At 36.1% G+C, this 22905-nt stretch overlaps 1 protein-coding gene across 7 annotated transcripts in view; it reads left to right on the forward strand.

The window, feature by feature from the left end:
- SLMAP (sarcolemma associated protein) overlaps positions 1 to 22905 on the forward strand; it is a 79790-nt gene that overhangs the window by 42999 nt on the left and 13886 nt on the right. For 2 of the 7 annotated variants that reach the window (XM_030956401.1, XM_030956395.1), the window contains exons 5-10: positions 1239 to 1407; positions 14824 to 14909; positions 15170 to 15229; positions 19811 to 19933; positions 20516 to 20590; positions 21861 to 22181. In XM_030956401.1, coding sequence (XP_030812261.1) covers positions 15178 to 15229; positions 19811 to 19933; positions 20516 to 20590; positions 21861 to 22181 — 571 coding nt within the window. In that variant the 5' untranslated portion in view covers positions 1239 to 1407; positions 14824 to 14909; positions 15170 to 15177. Of the gene's footprint in view, positions 1 to 1238; positions 1408 to 1492; positions 1544 to 2084; positions 2136 to 5655; positions 5719 to 11348; positions 11406 to 12685; positions 12858 to 14823; positions 14910 to 15150; positions 15230 to 19810; positions 19934 to 20515; positions 20591 to 21860; positions 22182 to 22905 lie in introns of those variants that run through there. The other 5 variants (XM_030956402.1, XM_030956396.1, XM_030956400.1 and 2 more) reach the window with 5 other exon arrangements.

Raw genomic sequence — 22905 nt, forward strand, 5'->3', positions numbered from 1 at the left:
TGACAGAATTTCATCTGACTTAGGATGGAATAAATGTGATAAATGGAACAAATAAATAGAGTTTAATTTCTAATGCAGCTAACAAAAAAGTTAAGAAACTTGTTAAACAACAGTTAGCAATAGAAAGATGCATATCACCTACATATTCTCTAGATTCAGTTTTAGTGTAATTGAAACTTTCATCAGTTAAGTAACTTCCTAGAAAGTTTCCCTCTTCATTCACTTTGAAAGGTACCATATTTTTGGGACTGAAATATAGTATAAAATTATGTGTAGTATAAAACTTTATATCCAACCGCTTTTATTTGGACTAATAATTTTCAAGCTAAACATCTGAAAGGTAAGAGGAATAAAAACTAGAATTAGAAATAAATTTGCATTTCATGTTGCCTCTTCGTGCAGTTACAACAAACATAACTAGTCCACCTTATTGTAATATGGCTTATCTTGCTATCAAGTTTAATATCAAACTAAATATCTACATCTATGAATGAAGTAAATTCATATTTAAGGTCCTTTTGCTGAAGAACAGAATAATCACTTTATGATAAAGCCTGTTCTCCAGGAGTCTCCAATCTAGTTAAGTAGGGGTTGTGGAGGAGGAAGGTAATGGTGTTATCTCTGGAGACCTGAGGCAGTTGTTGCATTTATATTGGATAAATACTGGAATTGGAACCTAGGTTTCTAGTTCAGTACCTCAGAGAAATTTTTCTTTCCAAATTCAAAGATTAAATTGCTGTACTTACGGCAGCTGGTTTCCCAGTAATGGGATGATCACTGATGATGAGTATACCCAGAAGGATCAAACCTGAAATTTATTACCTTGTTTTGAGGGAGGAGGCAGTTTAAAACTTATATTCTTGAGATTCAGCAAGGAAAAAGATGTGGCTTGTAATCAAGGTGGTCTCTGCAGTGTACATTCAGTTCAGAAGGGTTCTTGGGTTTTGATTGAATTGAGATGCTGAAGACTTTGGGCATTTCTTAGTTCTAAGGCCCTTTACTGTTGCTGTTAAATTTATGTTCCTCAATCAAAAAGTTGCTTCAGATATTTTGAGATTTTCTCGGTCTACTTGTAGTGAAATTTGTATAAATGTAGTAGATTTGATTTTTTTTCATTTTTTTAAATCTGATTAGCTAAGAAAGTCACTTATGTACATTTAGTCAAAAAACAAGATGATCTATCCTTCCACATGTTGATTTTGGTTTTTTTGGTGGATTTAAAAAATCTTTTTGAGCAGGTAGCAGAAGGAAGACAAGAAGAAATCCAACAAAAAGGACTGGCTGAGAAAAAGGAATTGCAGCATAAAATAGATGAAATGGAAGAAAGAGAGCAAGAGCTTCAAGCAAAAATAGAAGCTTTGCAGGCTGATAATGACTTCACCAATGAGCGGCTGACTGCTTTACAAGGTTAGTCAATAGTGGGGAAAAAACTTTGATTATTTGTTTTTCTTTTAATCTGTGAAATACCTTTTTCTTGGACTTCTGTTTACAGTACGGTTAGAACACCTGCAAGAGAAAACTCTTAAAGAACACAACAGCTTAGGTAGGTGTGATCAATTTTTTGTTTCAAGCTGGTTTCCGCGTTTGCTATTCCGTTACCTTTGTTACGATAATGTCGTAGTCTCGATGTCTGGCAGAAGAATTCCAATTCCCAGTTTCCCCAGTAGTGCCGAGTCCCAGTTTCCCCAGTAGGGAGCTCTCCTGGGCTGCTGGAGCCGTGTCAGGCAGGGCCGGCAGAGGGCGCTGCTGCTGCGGGCGTTCGCTCCGGCCCGGGGCTTGATTTAAAACACATTTTATAACACATTTTATATCACATGTAATAACACATTTTATATCCATCTGTACACACGTATATCTGTGTAATAGGCAGTCATTCTTTGGCTTTAATAACCTCTTAGACGTTTGAACAAACAGCAGCATCATCTCTAGCAGGAAACACATCAAACTGCCTGGTTTGTCTGATTAGGTACTTGTGAGGAGGTGGTATGGAAAGCCAGGTGCATTTCAAAATGCTGTGTTTATAAAGAAAGAAAGCCCAAAACATTTTTCTTGATTCCAAAAATAATGCCCTTTCTTAATCCTAGGCATACAAGTTGACGACTTCATACCTAAAATTAATGGGAGCACAGAGAAAGGTAGTGTATCTGAGGGCTACCTTTTGTCTTATGGTTGATGTTTGAAAATGAACAAATTCAAAATGTTCTCTGAAGTTTTGCTTGGATTTTTTCCTCTTTGGAAATGAATTTGTCTACTCCTGACCAGCTTTTTGGGGTTTTTTTTTTGGGTATACTTCCAGTCACAGTGTTGTTAGAAAGTTCTGCAGGATACAACAAAACCATTTGGAGGCTGTCTCTTTTTGTTGGTTTGGTTTTTTTGTTTGTGATGGTCTGTCACTGGAATAAGGAGTCTACTGATTGAATGTTGTCAGGGTTGTGACACAAGAAAGTGGAGAACTCACTGATTGTTTTTCCTTTTTAATTTTCTCTTGCAAACACATACACATACAGTGTTTTTCTAGTGTAGTTGGATATGATAAATAAAGTCAGCAAAACCTATGTTTTATAACTTTAATATGAAAAATGTGAGTATATAAAATTTATAACAGTAAAAACTAACTTTTAAAAACTCCAGAAATACATTTATGTGAAACAGGAATTCATACAGATTGAACTAAGTGATAGTTTTTTCAAGGCCAGTTAGTTAGAGCCAATTATTTTAGCTCATGTGTCTTAACATGCACAGAGTTTTTTGAGTGAAATTGTCCAATATCACATATATCAAAAAATATTCCAGTTATGATTCCAGTTTGGTTAATTGGCTGAGATATATTTGTCCTCTTATATCAATTTAATTTTTTTCCTTGATTATGTAGCTTGCTTCTACAGTCTGAGGGATGGTGGTAGCATTGGTTTGGAGGTTCAGGGACCTATATAGAGAACTCAGGGTTTTAACCAATATTCAGAGTGTTTAAGGACTCCTGTATTTGTATTTTTGAAACAGAATTTTAAAGCTCCATATACATGTATGTAAATTATGAGGTTCTAACTAGGGAGACCAATAGCAAAATCAAAAGTTAATCATGACATAACCTCCTTATTGGGAGCAGCAGTTAAACACCTACAGGAACTGCACCAAAGCCTCCCCTAAAGTTCCCCTAAAGAGTACTGGTTGCCCCTGAGTGCCTTGGCATTTTAGGCACTTAGCTCTGGGTGCATCCTGAGCTTAGCAAACAGGACATGCAATGTTTGTTCCCACTTCTCTACACTGCCATGAGATTTTATTTTTATATAGACTCATCCATCTTGCTGATGCCTGATTTTAGGTTGGTAATGTCTTAATATTTGATGGAATGCTTAAGAAATAGATCTGCTTTTCTCTTTTTTAAACTAGAGCTAATTTGACATATTTTGTAAAAGTTTTCGAACTCTAACTTCAAGTATAATTTATTTTACAGAGGAGTGATTTATGACATGATACTAGATTTGATTTTTTTAAAATAAACACTTTTTGTTTGTTTTAAAATTGTTGGCAGGAATGTCATGTGAGATTTTTAAATACTGATGCCTTTTACAAGTCCAGATTTTAAAATTGCCCATTTAAAAGTTGTGTGATTATAACAAATACCATTATATCATTGAAACTCACTTTTTTGGTCGAAGGTGAAGAAGCAATCCTTTTTGGACTTATTTTGGGTTGTACAAGAGTCATTGTCACCTGAATTGATGCATGACAAGATAGATTCCTCCATCCTATGAGTAACAGTGGAACTTGTACTTAAACCTGGAAGTTTTAGGAAGCTTTTTGCCTGGTTATTTTTCTTTGAGTACAGGCAACATATAACTGCTCATTCAAGTTCTCTTTCTGTGTGTTTATACAATCTATCACCTTTTTTGTCATGGACATACCATGCTCTTTCATTATTCTGTATTTTAGTGTAACTTTTCATTATTCTGTCAGTTGTACATTTTCCTGCATCTCTGCCTTACCTGATCCATCCTGTTTCTCTGGCATTTTACAGCTTGCTGCCCTGTGTTCTCTTCATGACAGTCTATGATTTTTGCATCTTCCAGTCCCTTATGTATCCCTTGTATGACAGATGGGCAGTTATTTGCTCTGTCAGATTTTGGATTTTGTTCTCTTGAAAGCAGCAGGAAGCAGTTACTGCTGGGTTTTTTGAGGTTTTCTTTTGGTTTTGGTTTTTCTGTTTTGTAGGGGGTTTTGGAGATTTTCATCTGGGGGTTGTTTTGGTTTGGGTTTTTTTGGTTTTTTTTGGGGGTTGTTTTTTGTTTTGTTTTGTTTTTTTTTTTTGTTGGTTGGTTTGGTTTTTTTTTTGCTATGTAGTTCTGCATTATTTTAGAAGAGCTAAGAATTTTGAGTTTATAATGCAGATTGAGCAACTTTGGGATATGAAGGAAGAAAACTGTAAAACCCATGTAAAATCAGTATGCTTTTAAAAATTCTTTTGTCTCTCTTTCTCTCAAAGTGTGTGCGCAGGCACACTTCCTGGCCATGACTGGAATAATGGTTTACATCACTTATTTCGGTGGCTGTAGCAGTCAGGAGCTGTATTCAGAGCAGAGGAACTAAGAACTAGAGGAACTAAAGCCTCTCCAGAGGCTTTTAATAAAAAAAGTGTATTAGAGGATGATGGTTAGGCATTCATTTTCTCTCACTGGACATGCAGAAAAGAAGAACTTGTTGGTACAGCAAGCCCCTGATAAAAGTTGTGTAGAACTAAGTTGTTTCAAAAAATTGTATTTTTCTCAGTGTGTTGCACCACACCTGGCTTTCATTTTTAAATTTTGTGAGCCAAATATTGTATGAAGAAGATAAGAGAAATTTGTGTATAGTCACTTAGAGGACCAGATAAAAATGGAAAGAAAAAAAAAAGGAATTTTAAATGTGGAAAATAAATTTTACAGCCATGGTGCTGTTTTTTAAAAGTTCTGTCCTTGTGGGTTAAAAAGTTTATTTTTTAGACTAACTTTGAGATACAGTAAAGCTTAGCAGTTGAACTTCTGACATCAGAGCTAATGATTGAACAGTTTGGTTAGAACATAGCACATCCTGCAGGTTTGTACTGGTGCCAGCCTTTTCCCACTGCTGGACTCTTGGTCAAAGGATTTTGAGGTTCTTCAGAAAGGAAGTGTTTGCACCTTGAAGAGATGCAGGATTCTGATGGAGTTGGGGGCTGAGTAAGGACCTGAGAACAGAGCCCAGTTTTAGGAACTCTGCTGCAGAACTGTCTTTTCAAAGTGAAACTGTTTAAAAAGTATAGGCATGTATTCAACAACACTTTTAAAATAGAGGGTGTTGGATATGAAGAATCAACATGAAGACTAATGAAAAACCTTTAAAATACCCTTTTAAATATAATAAAAATGCTGAAGAATATAGGTTAAAAACATGTTTCTTTTGAAAATGCAGCTGAAATACTTTTCTTCTGATCAGTTTAAAAGAGTAATCTATTTCCTAGTATCACTCAGACATCATTTCAATTTCATGTCTTGTCTGCTTGCATATTAACTCAGATTTGATTCAAAAGTCCATCGTGAATACACTGACAAATATTGTTAATGTGCCTTTCAAAATTTTTGTTGCATCAATTTGAAAATGATAAGAAGATGTAAACTGAAGTGTTTCTTTCTCTACTAGAGCACTTTCTTTCAAAGAGTGGAGGGGACTGCACTTTTATTCATCAGTTCATAGAATGTCAGAGTGAGTACAAGAGTGTTCACATTTGCTTTAAAAACAACAGAAAACACATAAAAAGTGGATGAAACCAGAATTTGTCACTACTATTTAATATTTCTGTAGTAGCAGAAATTTTCTAAGCATAGAATTGTGGCATTGTGGTATTAAGCAGGGGTAATAGGATATCTTTGCTCTTGCAAAGTGATGGTCACATTCTCTTCTCAGTTCATCCATCATTGTGCCCTAACCAACAAAAGGGTGGTGATATTGCCACATGGTGTTTAAAACTGAGTGTAATTTTTCTCCTGTTACAAATTAAGTTGAAACCTGTCAGTTTAAGAAAACATCACAGGCAGCAAAGGACAGAGAATGAGGTGCCTTTTCACTTACCTGTAATTTATCTGATAATTAAAGGCCTTACACATTCTCCAGATTAGTTCTAACAAAAGAGCAGGAGGGAAAACAAGTCCGTATTTTGTAAGTGGAAATCTAAGAGACTGTTCTAAGAAAAACAGAAAATTGCATACCAGTCTTTAGAAAGATGTGCTTATCTGGAATGTGAAACGTGCTTTTCAAAGCAAATGCTTTTGAAAATGAGTAATGAAACAGCACTGTCTGGACATCTATAATTAAAGAAAAACTGAAGATATTTATACTTTTCGTCTACTGAAAGAAAAATATCATTAGAATGAAGAGAAGCAAAGTGCTATTAAACTTCAAGAAAACCTGGGATTTTTTTACTTTAGAGTTTATAGAAATTATGTACCTAAAATTGAGCAGAGAAGCATTTACAAGCAGAAATAAGACAGGATCATTTTTGACATTATGGCCATTGGACTCTTTCCTCTCAAATTTTCATGAGGAAGGGTAGCAACTTGTTTGATTTTACTGCTTGTGATCCAGATTGCAGTGCCATAAACCAAATTACATGATACTGCTAATGTTTGTCTAAGAACATTTAAACTTTATTTGAAAAATGTTTATTTGAAAAATAATTGACTGGTAGCTGTTTTCTATAAGGCTGCAGTTTAAAATTATTCTAAATTTTGCAAAGATCCTGTATGAATATTCTTTTTTCAGTATGTAAAAATGAAGTTAAATGCTTGTGTAAACATTTTTCTTGTCTAGAACATGAAGAGCACCCTGTGTAATGTTCAAACACAAATTGGTTGCCTGTTTTCATTGTTTGGATGTTAGCTTAGCCTATTTTGGCAAAATTAGGTTAGTATCACTTCTGCAAACTAAATGTGACCAGTCCTGTCATTACTGAGAAGGAAAAGTGTATCTAGTATCTAGTAAAATATTCTAAGATGTTAAAGAAGTACTGATAAGAGTAAAATTAAAATCAGTGGATTTATGCTTACCCATTCTCAAGACTTTGAAAGCTACAGTGAAAAAACTGCCAGGCCTCAACTCCTTCATTTTTCAAGGAATTAATAGAGTTCAAAAGAGCTCAGGATTTTGCATTTTTTATGACAGTCTACGTTTTTACTCTCACATCAAGAAAAATTCCAAATCATTGACTCTTGTATTTCTTCTTGGACTGAAAGTTTGCCTTTTCCACATTCAAATATGTTTAGTCAGGCCTCACAATATCATGAGGTCAAAAACTGCAAACTGTAGGATCTGTTCTTTGCCTTTTGTATGTAAATGCTGCCCTTCAGTCCTACTCCTGTTCTTTGCTCTGTGTAGCATCAAGAGTTGGGGACTCCTGGGGAGAAAAATCACAGTTTCAGAGATTGTCAGGAAATCAAGTTTTAAGGCACACAGCAAATAGTGTAGAACAATATCATACAGAATGGCAATACAGAGCAAGAATATGTAGCTCGTCATGGGGTAGTATGTTGGGGTTTTGCCCAGAGGCTTAAGTACTGAGAGGGGAGCAGGCTTATTACTTAAACAATAATGATCTAATAAAAATTCCAGAAACCAGATGGTTTGTAAAATCCAGCTTCTGTAGATTTTTAAAGGTATTATGTAATCAGTTTTATTTTTCAAGCACAATGCTCTCACAATACCATCCAGTAACGTGTCCTGACCTCTGACATCTGTGGAGTGTTATGAAATCTGGCTCTGAATGATCTGGGAAGTCTCTTACTTTCTGATCATTACATCCAGTTCACTTGTTGCTCATTCCATAGCTTTTTTTTAATAACCACTGGTCAAAATCAGTGATATCAAGAGCAGAAGTCATGGTGCTTCTTTTTGATCGGTCCATGATATGCATTATTAGCAAAAATGTGATGATGTATAGACCAAAGTGAGATTTGTTGCCCTGCTAATTTCCTGTCTTTCACTCCAGTCTAACCCTTCTTTCTTTGTGTCCTTTTTTTCCCCCCTTACTTTGTGATTTTTGCATTTGATTTTAAATGCAAGTCAACTTCCTTCTTTTCACCAAGCTGATTTTTGCAGATTTATTAATAGTAGTTTTTGGATGGATTGAATGAATTGAATTATTTTTAACTTTTCCTTTGACCTGCAGGTGACTAAGTTAAAGCTGCTTAGTATCACTTTTTTCAGATGGTTGGAAATTTGTGCATTGAGGGACAGGTTTTTTTATTGGTTTTCAAACCTGGCCTTCAAAGATGATGCCAAGATATAAATGTAGAGGGGCCATGTTAGTTAAGTGATAATTGTAATGTTAACAGATCTTAGTTATTATATTGCACATGGTGATAGGCAACCTAAATCTAAAACTGAGTTCTTAAATTGAAAAGGTAGGTAATGCCTAAAAACCTTAAGGAAATCTGGCTTTAGGCTGCAAAATAAAATATGGATTATCTTAAAGGCTAACTGAAAGCTTAACTTCACAGCAGATTGTGTCAGTAAAAACATTACTATTAACTAACATTACATAAATCTACCTCTCTGCTTTCTGCTAAGTAGGTACTAGATAGCATGAAAGCTAAAGTTCTTTTGTGCCAGAAATTCAAGCTAAGATCCTTACTCTAATTTATATTTTGGCAGCCAAGATTGCATGTCTTGATTCAGGGAAAACACTAATTGATTTAAAAACAAACTAGGTTTATGAAGTTTTCTGAAATAGTAAAGTTTAAAAATGCAGAGATTTGAAAGAGCTGTTTTAAAGAAGATATCTCTATCTTTTTTCCCCCTCATTGTTGTCTAGATTCTACCATTTTTAGTGACTAGGGTGGTAACAGTGAAAGATGAGGTTCTATGGAGTTTGGTAATACCAACATCCAATTTTCTGTTTTATCTAAAATACCATATCTGTCATATCTAAATACCAGCATGCTGAATTAATCTGGTTTGTTTTTTTTTTTTTTGGCTTATGCCATGTATTAATGGTAGCATTCCCGAAACACAGAGATTGTTCACTTGTTCTGAAAGTGAGGAGAGGTGTCAGTCACCAAGTGCAAAACCCTGGCTGTGCCAGCTTTGGGGCAGGCTGGGCAGAGCCTCATGTGCTGCTGCTCAAGGTCTTGGCTGCAGAAACAGTACCAAGGATGTACCTTTTGTACAAATGGTCAAATCAGTAGTGGACTCTAGAGAACAATAAGCCACCATGGAAATGGGGAAAAAAAAGCCAAAAAAACCCCATGCCTGCAGTTTCTTTTAGCCATGGAAACAGAGTGTAAAGAACTGCTGCAAGAGTTTCAGTTTGGAAAATACTTGTGTCAAGAAGGGTAGTTTGTTTTGTATTGCAATTATTCAGGGTTTAACAGTTACTGAATTGTGAAAGCTAAAGGATGCATCAATCCATAATGCTAAATTTTCCTCTGTAAGCTGATTACAGAAGCCTATTTTAAGCTAGCAGTCTAGCATGGTTGAGCTGTTACTCCTTCAGCTCAGTTGAAAGCTGCTTGTTTTTGCATTCAGCTGTTTTATTCAGATCTACAGGGAGAATTCCCCAGCTTTTTTCTTGCTGCCTTCCCTTCCACCCCTCTTCCAGCCACAGCTCAGTACTGGAATAATCATATATGAAGACTTTTGTTTAGATTTATTTTATTTTAAAATGGAAGAAGACTCATGGTATCACTTGAACTCCTGACTTTTGTGGCTGCCAGTAACTTGATTCCCTAGTGCTGTCCTCTGTCTAGGCAGTCATTCTCACCAGCTCTGAGGAACTTGAGGCTGTTCTGAACTTGGATGATGAGTGATCTCCTACAGTTGCTTGAGAGCTTAAGCCAATCCTGAAAATCCAGTGTGCTGTCCATGTGTTTCTGAAGCAGTGTTAGTAAAATGTTACGTTAATGCAGAATAATATTTGTAGATAAAAGTAGGTAAAGGGGACATCTCTTTTCCACTGGCTTATCTGTCTGTGTGGGAGAGGGCAGAGTACAGGACAACCTTTTGGCCATGAAAACCCTTCTTCAGACTTCAGAGCTTTTTGTCTGAAAGTTTGTCTACCATCTAGGTTTGTAAAAGATCTTTCCTCCCAGATCTTGTCCTGCATCTGTCGTTAGATTGTCATAGTTGCAGCAACATGCCATCAGAGGAATAGAGGGAAAGGTTAATCTTCAGAGATACTTGAAGCTGAAAAAGCTTAAAGTAAGGATTTTTTGGGTTTTGTATTTTGTTTTTGATTTAAGAGGATTTACTGTGATCCATCTTTTAGTCTGAACTCTCCTGTTTGTGCTGTTCATTCAGCCTTCTCTGTGTCTGTTTCCTGTTGACAGCACATGGAGTATCCAGCAAACTGCATTCCCTGCCTGGTTATGAGGGATCTGACAGGGACACCATGGAGGGGAGGCAGAGGCAGCTTCTCAAGCCTGATATTTCAGGGACTAACAGCTTTCAACATGGACTAGACTGTAAAATCTGCTGCACAGAAATCAAGGATGTGATCTGTAAGATGGGATCCTCAATACTTCTGTGTTGGCCTTGCTTCTTAAGGAATTAGAAATAATGAAATCTCATCTGCAAAAACAAATGAATTATTCAGTAGTTTTTTTTAGTTTCCTTCATTAATCCAGTCCTGCTCTTCCCTCGGTGTTCTTGTTTACCTTCATATCCTAGCAGGAGTTAGGATGAAGTTAGCAATCTAGTCTCAAATTCCACTTCTAAGATTTTTGTGCACCTCACATACATGAGTAGACTTCCCTAAAGTAGACTTTGGATAAAAACTCCATTTTTTATTAATCTGAATGTAATGTATTCCTAGTTTTTGGAGTTTTGTGCAGCTCTCTTAAAAGGTTTAAACAAAGAAAGGCTGTTTCTGTGTACATGTCACAGGCACTGTTAAAAGCAGTGGTAATTTTGAGGGGACTTCTCTCTTGCTGTTTTACTGTGGTGCATTTCGAGATTTCTGCTGTGTTGGGTGGATGTCTGTTTCATGCAACCAGCTCTTCAAATTCCTTTTTTGATAACTAAACTTGAGAAATGTGTTAATTATTTGTTGCTTCTGATTAATTTTTTTTATTTTAAAGTACATAAAATTAATTTTTCTAAATTCTCATTAGTGAAGTGCAGCATTATGTAAGTTAATAAGGAGAAATAATTATGCACTGTATCACAAAGTCCTAGTAGGCTTGTGTGCTCTGTTTCATTATTCCTTGCCAGAATAAAGTTTTTGTTCAAGGCTGAGTAGGAAGTAATATTATCAGCTTTTAATTTGGTCATGGAATGTACTCTACGTAGATGCGTGCAGGGAAAATTTGAGCTTGGAAAGTAACACTTATTTTGTTTGGCAGACAAGATCATAGATGAAGAACATCTAACCAAAGTGGAAGAAACAAAGCTTTTGAAAGGTTAGACTTCTGGATTATTTAACTGTTTTTGAAGCATGCTTTTTCTGTCACTCAGTGCATGTTCTGTGTTAAGCCAGCAGTTTGAGTTTTGATTGAATACGCATTTGAAGAGAAATTCAATAAAGGGAAGGGAAATTGTTTGCTGAACTCTACTCCAGATACTATTGTAGGCTAAAAATATTTAATGGAAACCATTTTTGAAGATTGAGTGCATGAAATGCCAGTCTCAATGTTGACTGAGTTCTTACTTGAATATGCATTAAAAAAAAAAAAAAAGTAGTTTTTGTAAATTCATTTCAAGCTTTAGTGCCTGCATGAATTCCAAATGGGATTTTGGTTTTATTATAGAGCTACATAGAAATAATGTTTGGTGTCATTTTAAGTTTTAAATAAAGGTGTATTTGAATTTGACTATTTTCTATCTTATCTCATAACTTTAAGTATTAACCTCCTAAATGTGTCTTTTACAAGTAAAATATATCTGTGCCTCTCCAGCTCTTTTCTCTAATGTATAAAGCAAGTTAAATTAAAGGAGCTAATTAGAAAAGACTTGTCAAGTAACAGTCATCCTTACCTTACAATGCCAAAGTCAGGACTGCTAACAAGTGTATAGATCAATATTTCTCAAGTGTCTAATAATGTAAGATTGTTTGGACTTGCAGGCTCACTCCTCTCTTGCAGCTTTTTATTGATGTCTGGACATAGTGCCGCAGTTCTTTACCCTCTGAGCTTCTGCCAGGTGTTGTGTTGAATAAATGTTTGTTTGCTAAAAGGTCCATTGTTACAGAGATATTTTAATTTATCTTCTCCTCCTTTATTACATGGAATGGCACCTTTAACTCCTTTCTGTACGTGAGGAAGCTATAGACAAGGTGCCATATTTGGCAAAAGAATGCATACAATAACTGTAACGCAACACTTGCATGCCCCTTCCATTGCAAAGCTCTGAGCTATTTTTAGTGTTTGGTAATATATTCTAACTCATCAAGTATGATGTCAACACATTTTAATATACTTTATCACTTTAGCTATATTTATTCAGCTCGGTTTTATTATGGGAAATAGGAACAACTGCTGTGATATAATATAGTACAGGAAAGAGTTTTGTGCTTATGACTCTGGTTCCAGAATAGGAAGCAGGTTTCTAATAATTTGTCTTCTGCTGTTTCACATGTAGAACTGGTGCATCTTTCCTCTGGTGCCTCATCTTTTGTGCCTTGTTTCAGAGGGGGGAAGAAGCTGGTGTACCACGGGTGGGTGGGAGGGAAGTATATAAGGGTGTGCTGTGGCAGAGAGAATTAATCCAGTGGTTGGAACTTGCGCTGTTCCTCCCATTTTGCACAGAGCAGGGAAGCAGTATTTCTATGGATGCCCAGATATGGTAAAGTTAGTTGCACGTGGATCTTGCTCAGCTTAGTGCTTCTGGATCGGCCACTCATTAAAGTGACATGGGTGAGGCTTTTAGGTTATACTTTTCTTAATAATAAAGAATTATTAAATAATTCTTTAAAAAATAATGTGTTGGTTTAGTAATTATTACAGTTTTAGTGACAATCCTGTGGGCTTGGTTCTATATGATAATGTAAAATGTTTTGATTTGAAATACCTTTAGATATTAGTTAAAAACCTTATTCCTAAAAATAAGAAAGATCCCTTTTTGTTTTAGCAAAGAACCACCCACCCCCAGAGATTAAGTTTTTAACTACAAGCAATCATTATGAATTTTGACATCTGCTAGAATGGGAATTGTGTTTGTAGTACCTGCTGGGTCTGAACCTCTGGTATGCTTTAACTGTACAGATGCTTTTCCCCTTCCTCTTCTCCAGTGATTTTGGTTGGGTTAGGGTGGGAAGAGTCTCGCTCTTCACCAGCTGCTTTGTTTGTACTTGCTGCCTTCTGTTTCATGTATAAGTGGATGTTAATCTGGCACAGAATTATAGAAAACTTTTCATCTTAGATTAAGAAAACTTTGTGGGTTTTTTCTGTTTTTTTTTTCTGTCCATGTTCTGTCGTGTTGATTTCCTCATGCAGCCACACAGATTGTCTCCAGTTTCCTCTTCTTTTGTTCTGGGGGAAATTAGTTCTGTGTATTCTCTTGTTATTTAAAAAGATGTCTTATTATTCCCTTGGTGTTTACTTATTTTCATATACTAATCCTGTTGTATAACGCGATTTATTTATTGATGTGCCCCTTTCGCCCCATGTCCTGGTACTTCATTGTTGCATGCATGTTATCTATATGTGGTGAAATTATTTGTGTTCCCTGTGCTTTTCTCCATGGATGGGAGATGTCTGTGCACTTGGAATGCTATATTGACCCCTTTTCATATAATGTCTCTGCCTGGAACTTGAGACTCAGAGGAAACCTCTGTTAACCTGCAGGTGGGCAGCAGAGCTGTCAAAGCAAGGCTCTGAATAGGCAGCCAAGAAAGATTTCATTTTGCATAACCTCACCTGTATGTTGGTGACAGTTCCTTGCTGACAGACCTGCTGGGTTAGCCCACACCAGAAATGGTCTGCTCTTTTTAATGGAGCTATCAGAACTAAACAGTAATTGTTATTTAAGAAAAATTTTTAAAAATTTCTTTCCATCATGTATAATATTTAGACTTTGAGTCAGGGGTGATTCTGTGTGGGACAAAGATGCACTGGTGTAATTAAATCCCCTTAATTTTGAAAATATGTGGTCTCTACGAAAAGTCTAGAGCTGGGGAAAAAAACCCCAAAACAAAAAAATCCAAACAACAACAACAACAAAAAAACCCAAACCAAAAAAGCCCATCAAAAACAACTGTGTGCCTTCACACTAAGCTGCATGTAACAAAGTGCTGAATTATATATGAACAGATATTTCACGAAGGTAATTTTTTTGTGGGAACGACATAACACTGTTTCTCTTAATACAATTTAAACTGAAAGTTCTTTCTAGAAACTAATGTATTAATTTATATTGCTGTGATTCTTTAATGGTTCACACTATGCTTCTTTTGAACAGTACGGTATGTGCAAGACTTGTTATTATGTAATTTGTCCAAAATATTGAAACACAGTTTTATTCTTAACAGCAGTTTCTTTGACTTGCTACAGTATCTGCATTGTTCTAGTTTTCTTTTCTTATTTGTTTGCTGATTGAATCAGCTTTTGCACAGTTCCAGCTGGCAAGAGCGCAGCATTAACCCAGGTTCAAGCTGTGCACGAGGCGATTGCATCCCTTATTAGAGGGTAGGCTGGGTTAATGATTCCAGGGATGTGGAATCCATTTTAGCCCAGGCTTGCAAAGAAATAAGCACCCAGCAGGTTTTTAACTGTTTCTTGAACCAAGTTGTTTTCTCTTGACATTTAGCAGTAGTTTGGTGTACAGGAGAAATTATGAACAAAGCATTTATTGATTGTAGTTGCTTTTCCTTGTCTCTTGCAGAAAACCAAGCACGAGTCAAAGAATCGAACGATTTGTCTGACACCCTTAGCCCAAGCAAGGAAAAAAGCAGCGACGACACACTACAGGTAAGAGTGTAACTGAGATTTCTGTAACCTCTAATTAGTTTGAATTAAATCTAGGTAATAATGAGCATTTTCTTAAAAGAATGGAGTATATTATACAGAGTTCGAGACAAGCTTGGAGCAGTGTTGTCTATTTTGCGGCTTCATAATTTGACTCTTGTAAATTGAGAAGGGCATAAAATCTTCTCTCCATGTACAGAATGTGTATATGAGAACTGTCTGCAGTCTGCCTGCTCTCTGAAAGGTGTGGGGTTTCTTTTTAGATGCTCAAATGGATGACCAAGATCTAAATGAACCTATTGTCAAAGTAGCTCTTCTAAAAGGTAAACAAATTTACTTTTTCAATTTCAGATGCATAATCTGTATATGTAATCTTTTTATCTACCTGCTTTTTATCAAATAATAAAAAAATAGTTAAAATAGAATTCTGGAATTCAAAGATGTTAGTCATGTAGTAGGGAAGAGTTAAATTTAAATGTTAGTAATGACTCCTTTGAGTGATATAAAACCACACTTTCGAGTGTTGCTATAGAAATCATCTGTGTATAAATGTAATCTCTGTACTCACCAACGCTGTTCTAGGAATTTACATGTTACAACTTTGACTTGAGAATTAGAGTCAGTACACTTTTAAGATTATAGCTGGGGAGAGGAGGGATTGTTCCACCACTGACATTTTTTAAGCATTGTCAAATTTTACTTGCATAGCTTCCATCAGTGTCAGAAAGGCTTCTGTCAGTTTGCAGCTGATGGGTTAAACAAAACAAGATTTTAGATTTTCTTTTTTAACACAATCAAGATTGGAAGTTTGTATTGTAACTGTATTTGGAATTATGGCTGAGGCTTAACTTTGAGCTTCGTTTCTATAAATGTAAAATTTTTATTGGTTTTTATGCATTGAAGGCATATACTTAGTAAGCAAGCTGATATTTACATATTCATTACTGAAGATTTCTGTGGCGTAATAGTTATTACATTTAGCCTATTGAAAATCATTTTATGCTTCTTTAACAATTAGACACTTGATAAGATCTGTAAAATTATGCTCCTATTGAGATCACAAGGAAAAGAATGTCGCAGTTCTTTGTGACTCAGGAAAAAAGGAAACCATAACGGAACGTAGGAGACCAATAAAAGAGCTTTTCCCTGCAATTGTTTACACTCCCTAATTTTACGACAGAAAGACTTCCAGAAATTGCACAAATTACTTTTGCTGTTTGGCGACGTGTATAAAATTGAGTTTGATGTTTCCCAGTGGACATCAGTTCAGCAAAGCAGTTTAGAAGGGAGGGTTTGAGATACCGGGCATGTTCCGTTTGGAGTTTGCTCTAATGTCTGCAACTAATAACAAGTATGTTTAGTGACTTTCTGTGCTAGAAGGTAGACTTTGATAATGGTGTTTGTAGTGACTATAGCAGTCTTATTTTTGGTTATAAAACTGAGGTTGGCAGCAACTTTTCCTCTTGAGGCTATTTATGGGCCTTCCTATTTTGCTCTCACAAAACCATTAAAAAATATCTGTGCAATGAATCATTTGCCCTTTTAATTTTTATGAAGACTCTATAAACCCACGGTTTTGCTTGAGTTTTTTTTCAGAGACCGACTTCATGTGCCTGACTTTGTCCTAAAAAGGATCTGATTTGCCTCAGAAAGGTTTTCAAGTGGACTTGTTATGCAGCCATATAATTAAGGAAGAGTGAGAACATTTTTGATCTGGCGGCTGTTTGGAATGCAGAAACGGCCGCTGGAAAAGGCAGAGGTCTTGTTGAAATTTACAAAAGAAATTAATGGAACAGGAAAATTATGAGACTTCTCGTTGCTGTAGATTCCTCCAAGCATTTTCTGTCAAAATTTTTGAATGCATTCAGGATTTAATTTAAGTTTCTACAAGTCAGAATCTGTCAAGGAGGGGAAGGGAGGAAGCTGTGACAGATTAGTTGGCTTTGTTTTTTCCCCCACAAGGTAAATGACTTTATTAACCATTCATAACAGTTCCCTGGACACTTCTGTTTAAACAGGCTGTTGGTGACTACTTATTGCGAAGTTAAGGGCAGGTAAATGTTAAGCAGATGGAAAGGAACAGTAAATGTCATTGGAAGTCTGGTAATCTTGTTCTTACCAGTGTCCTTGTGTTTTCATAGTAATTGCAAGAGTGATCCATGGAATCTTAGTAGGAAATGTTTCAGCTGAGGATTTGCTGGATAGTGGTAATTTACATAAGAAATTTTGAAAATCAGCAGTGGTCTGTCAGCTCAGAAAGTTTGGGAACCATTGTTTTGTCAGAATAACCAGATACTTTTTTTAAATATATTATGCAGTTTCCTTCATGTGGATCTTATGAAGCTAAAAAAAAAACCTCAGGGTTGTAATTGTTGTGTCAGACTTCACCTGAGTGCCCTGAAAATTGTCTTCTAAATAACCTGAGAAATCCTGCAAAATTCTGAAGGTAAACTTTTGGAAGCGAGGCTTGAAGAAATACCAGCCTGCTCATAAAGTTGTTACCACAGGCCAGGCACATACAGATAAAGGACCAGTTAAGACCACAGCCTATGTGGGCTTGTGTATTATTTATATTATCAAAAATAATTTTTAAACTAAAGTTGTTTAAAAATTTTTTTAAACAATTTTATACTTGTCATTAGAGTCAATGTTATGGGAAGCCTCACTGTATTTGTGTGGAAGACAAAGTGGTGTTAATTGAGAACATTTCTTAAAATGTGGCAAACAAACTGATCACAGATTAAAATTGTCCACGAGGTAGAAAAAATGAATGAGGAAGAAAAAATACTGTACTTGACCTTTCCTTTTTTATTTAATTCTTTCTGGCACCTTGTTGTAATTAATGGTAACTCCTTCGCCTTCTCTGGGGACAGTTAGCCCTGATGTGAATTTGCTTCTAAAGGGTACTCATTCTAAGCATAATGATATTTAGTAGCTTTATTGTTTGTAAATAGGGCAATCCTACTTAGTGAAGAAGTACTTTTCAAAACTAGAATTAGCCCCAAAACTATATTTGTCAGGCACATGGGAATTCCCCTTTTGTGTTGATGTAGGAAAGTTTTCCTCTCATCTCTTTTGAAGCAGTACTGTCTTTTATGATGTGTGCTTTCATTGACTAGAAAATGCTGCCACCATAAAAGTTCATTTAGGGTGTCTGTTGTTGGATTTGGGACACTGCCTCTTTATCAGGCATGATTTGAGCATAATTTGTCGACTTCCTCATCCATTTCTTCTGAAAAGTCTCATTAAAGAGGGTTGAAAGTCTAATTGCTCTAAATCTTTATCCATGAGAAGCTAAGAACAAAACATGTTCAGTAAAGAGAAACTTGGATTTAGAGCTAATAAACCATAAAACAAAGTATTTGGATGAAATATGAAGTCCTCTCTGTTCTTTCTGCTCTCATAATTTTGTTCTGAAAAAGTCTAAAAGCACATGTGTGTTCTCAGCTCTGCTCAAACCCACCAGTTCATTACTGTGAGAGCAGGAAAAACAGCCCCTTAGAGAGATGCAGTATGAAGACTTTAGCATGATTTGCTAAACAATTTTCTTAATTAAGAGAGCAAGAAAAAAAATCTATAATTGTTTTATTGATAACATATACAGCTGAATATGAATGTCAAGAGTATAATGATGAACTAAATTATAGTTTCTTTTTTTTTTCCTTATTAATGCAAAGTCTAGGCAAACCAAAATAGTATTTTTTTCTAAGCCTTTATCTTAAATCCATGTGGTCTATAGTTGCAGACATTTATTGACCAGGTAACTGTGTAACCCTTTTTTTTTTCCACCCTCTCTCATGATACACAGCTGGAATTCTTTCACCAGTTTTCTTCCTTTACCTTTCTCACCAAACAAGCTTTATATGAAGTTTCAGCCCTCTCCCCATAGAGTTTATTAGTGCTATTTGTCCTACTGAAAGATCAGTTTGTGCACAGATACTGCTTAAGGAAAATCTAGTAAATTAGTTTGCTGGATGCTGTTGCTGGCTTTGCAGATACCTGCAGGCTGGAGTGTTCCCGCATCTAATTTCTAGATGTGTGCCCATTAGAGGACACTGCTCTTAGTAACAAATACTGTTTTCCTCTTTTAAATTCCTCCAAAACTTAAGCTGTCAAAGTATTTTATTTTCTGTGACTGTAAGTCTTCTCTTATAAGCCCAAGAGGCATTTGATATGTGTTTTAGCTAATGCAAAATTTATGGGGAAGAGCAAATGTTTTTATTTAGAGTTTAAATCGTGTGCATAGATTTATGATCATATTAAAGACATACCTAGTATTTTAAGACTCAGTTTAAAAAAAAATCAAGTGCAATATTTATCTTACTATTCACTAAGGCTACTAAATGAAATAAGGAGGTTGGAATTTTCTTCTTTTTCTTAATTTTATTTTAGGAAATTTCCCTAAATTTTTCCTTTCCTTGTTGGTCCTCAGAGGGAGAGGGAGAGGCTGAGCCTGGCAATGTGGTGGGTGGGTGGCAGTAGTGAATCATGGAATAGCAGCTCTTGCCTGAGCCTGTGCACTGAGACAGGCTTAGGGCAGCTTCCTTTAAAAAAGACAAGCTGTAAACACAGCCAAGGATTGTCTTAAGCTTTTGTTGTTCCTTGTTTTTGTCAATACAGAAGTCCTTGCCAATTTATACAGGTTTTTTTTTAACTCTCTAGTTCTTCCTTGTTAATTTTTGTTTTATATTGCATGTTATAAGTAATGAATGCTTTAAGGTTTGCATATGTTTTACTACTTTTAAAAGTATATTAATATTTTTGCTAATATTTGATTAATCTAATTTTGAGTTTACATTAACTAACTTTTGAACATTTGAGTAAAAAGTTGCCAATCAGCACATGGCAGCGCAAATGAAGCTGTTGTACAAACTTATGATTCAAAGAAAATGTTCTTTTGTCAGATGAATTGCAGGGTGCACAATCAGAGACTGAGGCTAAGCAAGAAATTCAGCAACTGCATAAGGAGCTGATTGAAGCCCAAGAGCTAGCTAGGACAAGTAAACAAAAATGCTTTGAACTTCAAGGTGAGACCCAGATCAACTTGGTTCTGTAGGGTATTCATGAAAATTGTATATATCAGGTAGTTCAAGATAAACCAACATGTTTTCATAGTATTGAATACATCCTTGAACTCAGTAGATTTCATCCTTATTTCATTTAGATAATGGATGTAATTGAATGTCTTCAGTGGTAGTTCTTTGTTAGATCATCCTATCAGCTATGTAGCTCTGTTGTTTTTAAGAGCAAATAGTTTCGTTCAGTTTAATTGCATATTGTTCAGTGTGCATTAGGGGTTGTATTTACAATCTTTTTTTTTCCTTCCTCTTACACCAGTTTGCCTTTAGGCACACATGGAGTTTTCAGATCAGGCAACAGATTATATCAATTTCAAATTAATTGTAATACTACCACAATAATGGAATGATGTCTTAGTATTAACTTTTATTAAACTACTTACACAGTTTTACTACCTTCGATAACATTCTGAAGTAATATGTTTGCTTAATCTTTTCACTGAAGGAGAGATTGTGACTAAAATTAATTACACAGGTGAAATTCATGTCACTAACAAAAACTCTTGGGCACATTTTCACTTTTATTTGTAGCTCTCTTGGAAGAAGAGAGAAAAGCATATCGAGTGCAAGTTGAAGAATCCAACAAGCAAATAAATGCTCTGCAAGGTAGGATTTTTTTTCCCCCACTCTTTAGGGAAGCTATATAGTTTTGACTGTTTCTGTGGCATCATAGTCACTAAGAAAGGAAAATGTTTAGTTGAGTGTATGTTTTAAATCTGATTTCTTTCACTATATCTTTGAATGTTGTTGTGGAATGTTTCCTTTAAATTCCTATGGTTGTAATAGTAACTTAAAAAATGCAAAAGGTGTAATCTGTAATAGGGACCTCTTCTTCATCTCCTTTTAGTCTTTCCCAGTTCTAGATGATCCAGAGATTCTTACTGTGGTGGCCTTCAGAGCACTCAGAAGCTTTAGGTGTTTTGTGCTAGTCAGCCTCTTCACTTCATTATAGGATCCTCTTAAAGGAATTTTTCATCCAGATCCACATCCAGCATCAGAGCATGCAGTAAAGTTGCTGCAACAGAGACCCTGTCCACGCTATTTTAAAAATTGATATAATCAATTGTGCTCATTTCAGCCCAAAATGGATACAGCAGGATGTAATCCATGATTTACACAACTTCTGAGTCAGGTGTTCTGTATCACATTAACTTATCATTCATGCATGTGAGTGAGCTCGTTGGCAAGAGTCTGTCAGTCTGTCCAGCCTTAAGGTCAAAAAAGGCTATGTTATGTTGTCATTTCCTTAGAGCAAGTGTTAGTTTGAAGAGCTACTCAGGCACTTAGGGTTAGGGTTACACCTAGGGTTAGAGTTTTGTAAAACACAAAGCCCAGAGCTCCAGGTACACTGCAGCTGCAAAAGGCATGCCAAGGGCAGCACAAAACTGCCACAACATGCCTTCCTCTACAGCTTTTTCATCAAAACCAGCTTTAACCCTAGCTGCTTTTGCTGCCTAGGGTTAGAGTTAGGATTACACCTAGGGTTAGGGTTAGGGTTACACTTAGGGTTAGGGTTTTGAAAACCACGAAGCCCAGGGCTCCAGGCACACTGCAGGTGAAAAAGGCATGCCAAGGGGAACACAAAACTACCACAACATGCCTTCCTCTACAGCTTTTTCCGTGCAAACAGCATGAGCCCTAGGCTGCATTTACTGCCTAGGTTTAGGGTTTTTCTTTCTTTTGACTCTCTGTATTACATGGCCCACATACTTGCCTCTTTAAGGTACAGCATTTGACAGGATAAATATATTTTTTCAATTGCATTAGGCTTCTTTAGCCCTCTTAAATATCGATGTGTTGAGAGAGGGAGGTAAGGTTTTTAAATTTATTGTAAATACAGTTTGAAAAAATATTGACATGAATGTCTGCTTTCCAGCTCAGTTGCGAAGGTTACAAGAAGAAATTGAGAATCTTCGCAAGGAGAAGGAGAATGAAATTTCAGCCACTCGAAATGAACTAGTCAGTGCTCAAAATGAGATTCTGTCACTTCAAAAAGTAGCAGAAAAAGCAGCCTCAGAACGAGACACAGATATTTCTGCCTTGCAAGCTGAGCTGCAGACGGTGCGAGCGGAGCTTGACCGCTGGAGGAACGATGCCTCGGACTATGAAAAAGAAATTGTCAATCTGCAATCCCGGTTTCGGCTCAAGTGCCAGCAGTGTGAGGAGCAGCAGAGGGAGGAGGCCTCTCGCCTGAAAGGTACTTGCTTGAAAGGATGTCCCAGAGCATCCTGCCCACTGTGGTGGATGCCAGTTACTCAAATCACTGTTTCTCTGTCCCTCTGTGGTCATTCACTCTGTTTGTGTGTGTGTGTGTGTGTGTGTGTGTACATACACCTGTATGTATTTATCTCTGTGCACCAGGGCTTGTGGTGCACACAAAAAAAGACATTTTGCATGCTTCATTAAACAGTTGTTATCAATTATGCATAAACTAACTTATGGCTAAATTACTCTTTGACATTACTAGACCAAGTGTAATTCCACTTAGAAAGGATGGAAAACTTGTACAGTTTGAGGGATTCATACTGCTGCCAAAAAATTTCCACAAGGACTTGTGTAACTTCTCTATAGTTTAAGACTGTTAAGGGGGAGCTCCTGACTTTTCAAACCAAACTGTCACTAAAGCTTATTGCTTTAAACATTCTATTCCTTGAAACAGAGGCATGGTATTAGTGATTCTCTTGCTATTTTCAAGCCTTGGAAATTATTTTCTTCAAATATACTTTTCTAGCACTGTTTCTAAAATATTAGAGTTGACCCATAAAAAGACTGGTTTCTACTCCTTTGTGCCTTAGAAAAAGCTTTAATGAAAAAAGTAACTTGTTAGGCACTGGGTCATAAACCTTATAACAGTAGAAGATAGTGTAATGTTTTACAGGTGCTCATGAGAGAATTCATGTGACATGATTACAAACAAGTAA

This window comes from Camarhynchus parvulus, chromosome 12 (genome assembly GCF_901933205.1).
Source record: "Camarhynchus parvulus chromosome 12, STF_HiC, whole genome shotgun sequence".
Classification (NCBI taxonomy): Eukaryota; Metazoa; Chordata; class Aves; order Passeriformes; family Thraupidae; genus Camarhynchus; species Camarhynchus parvulus.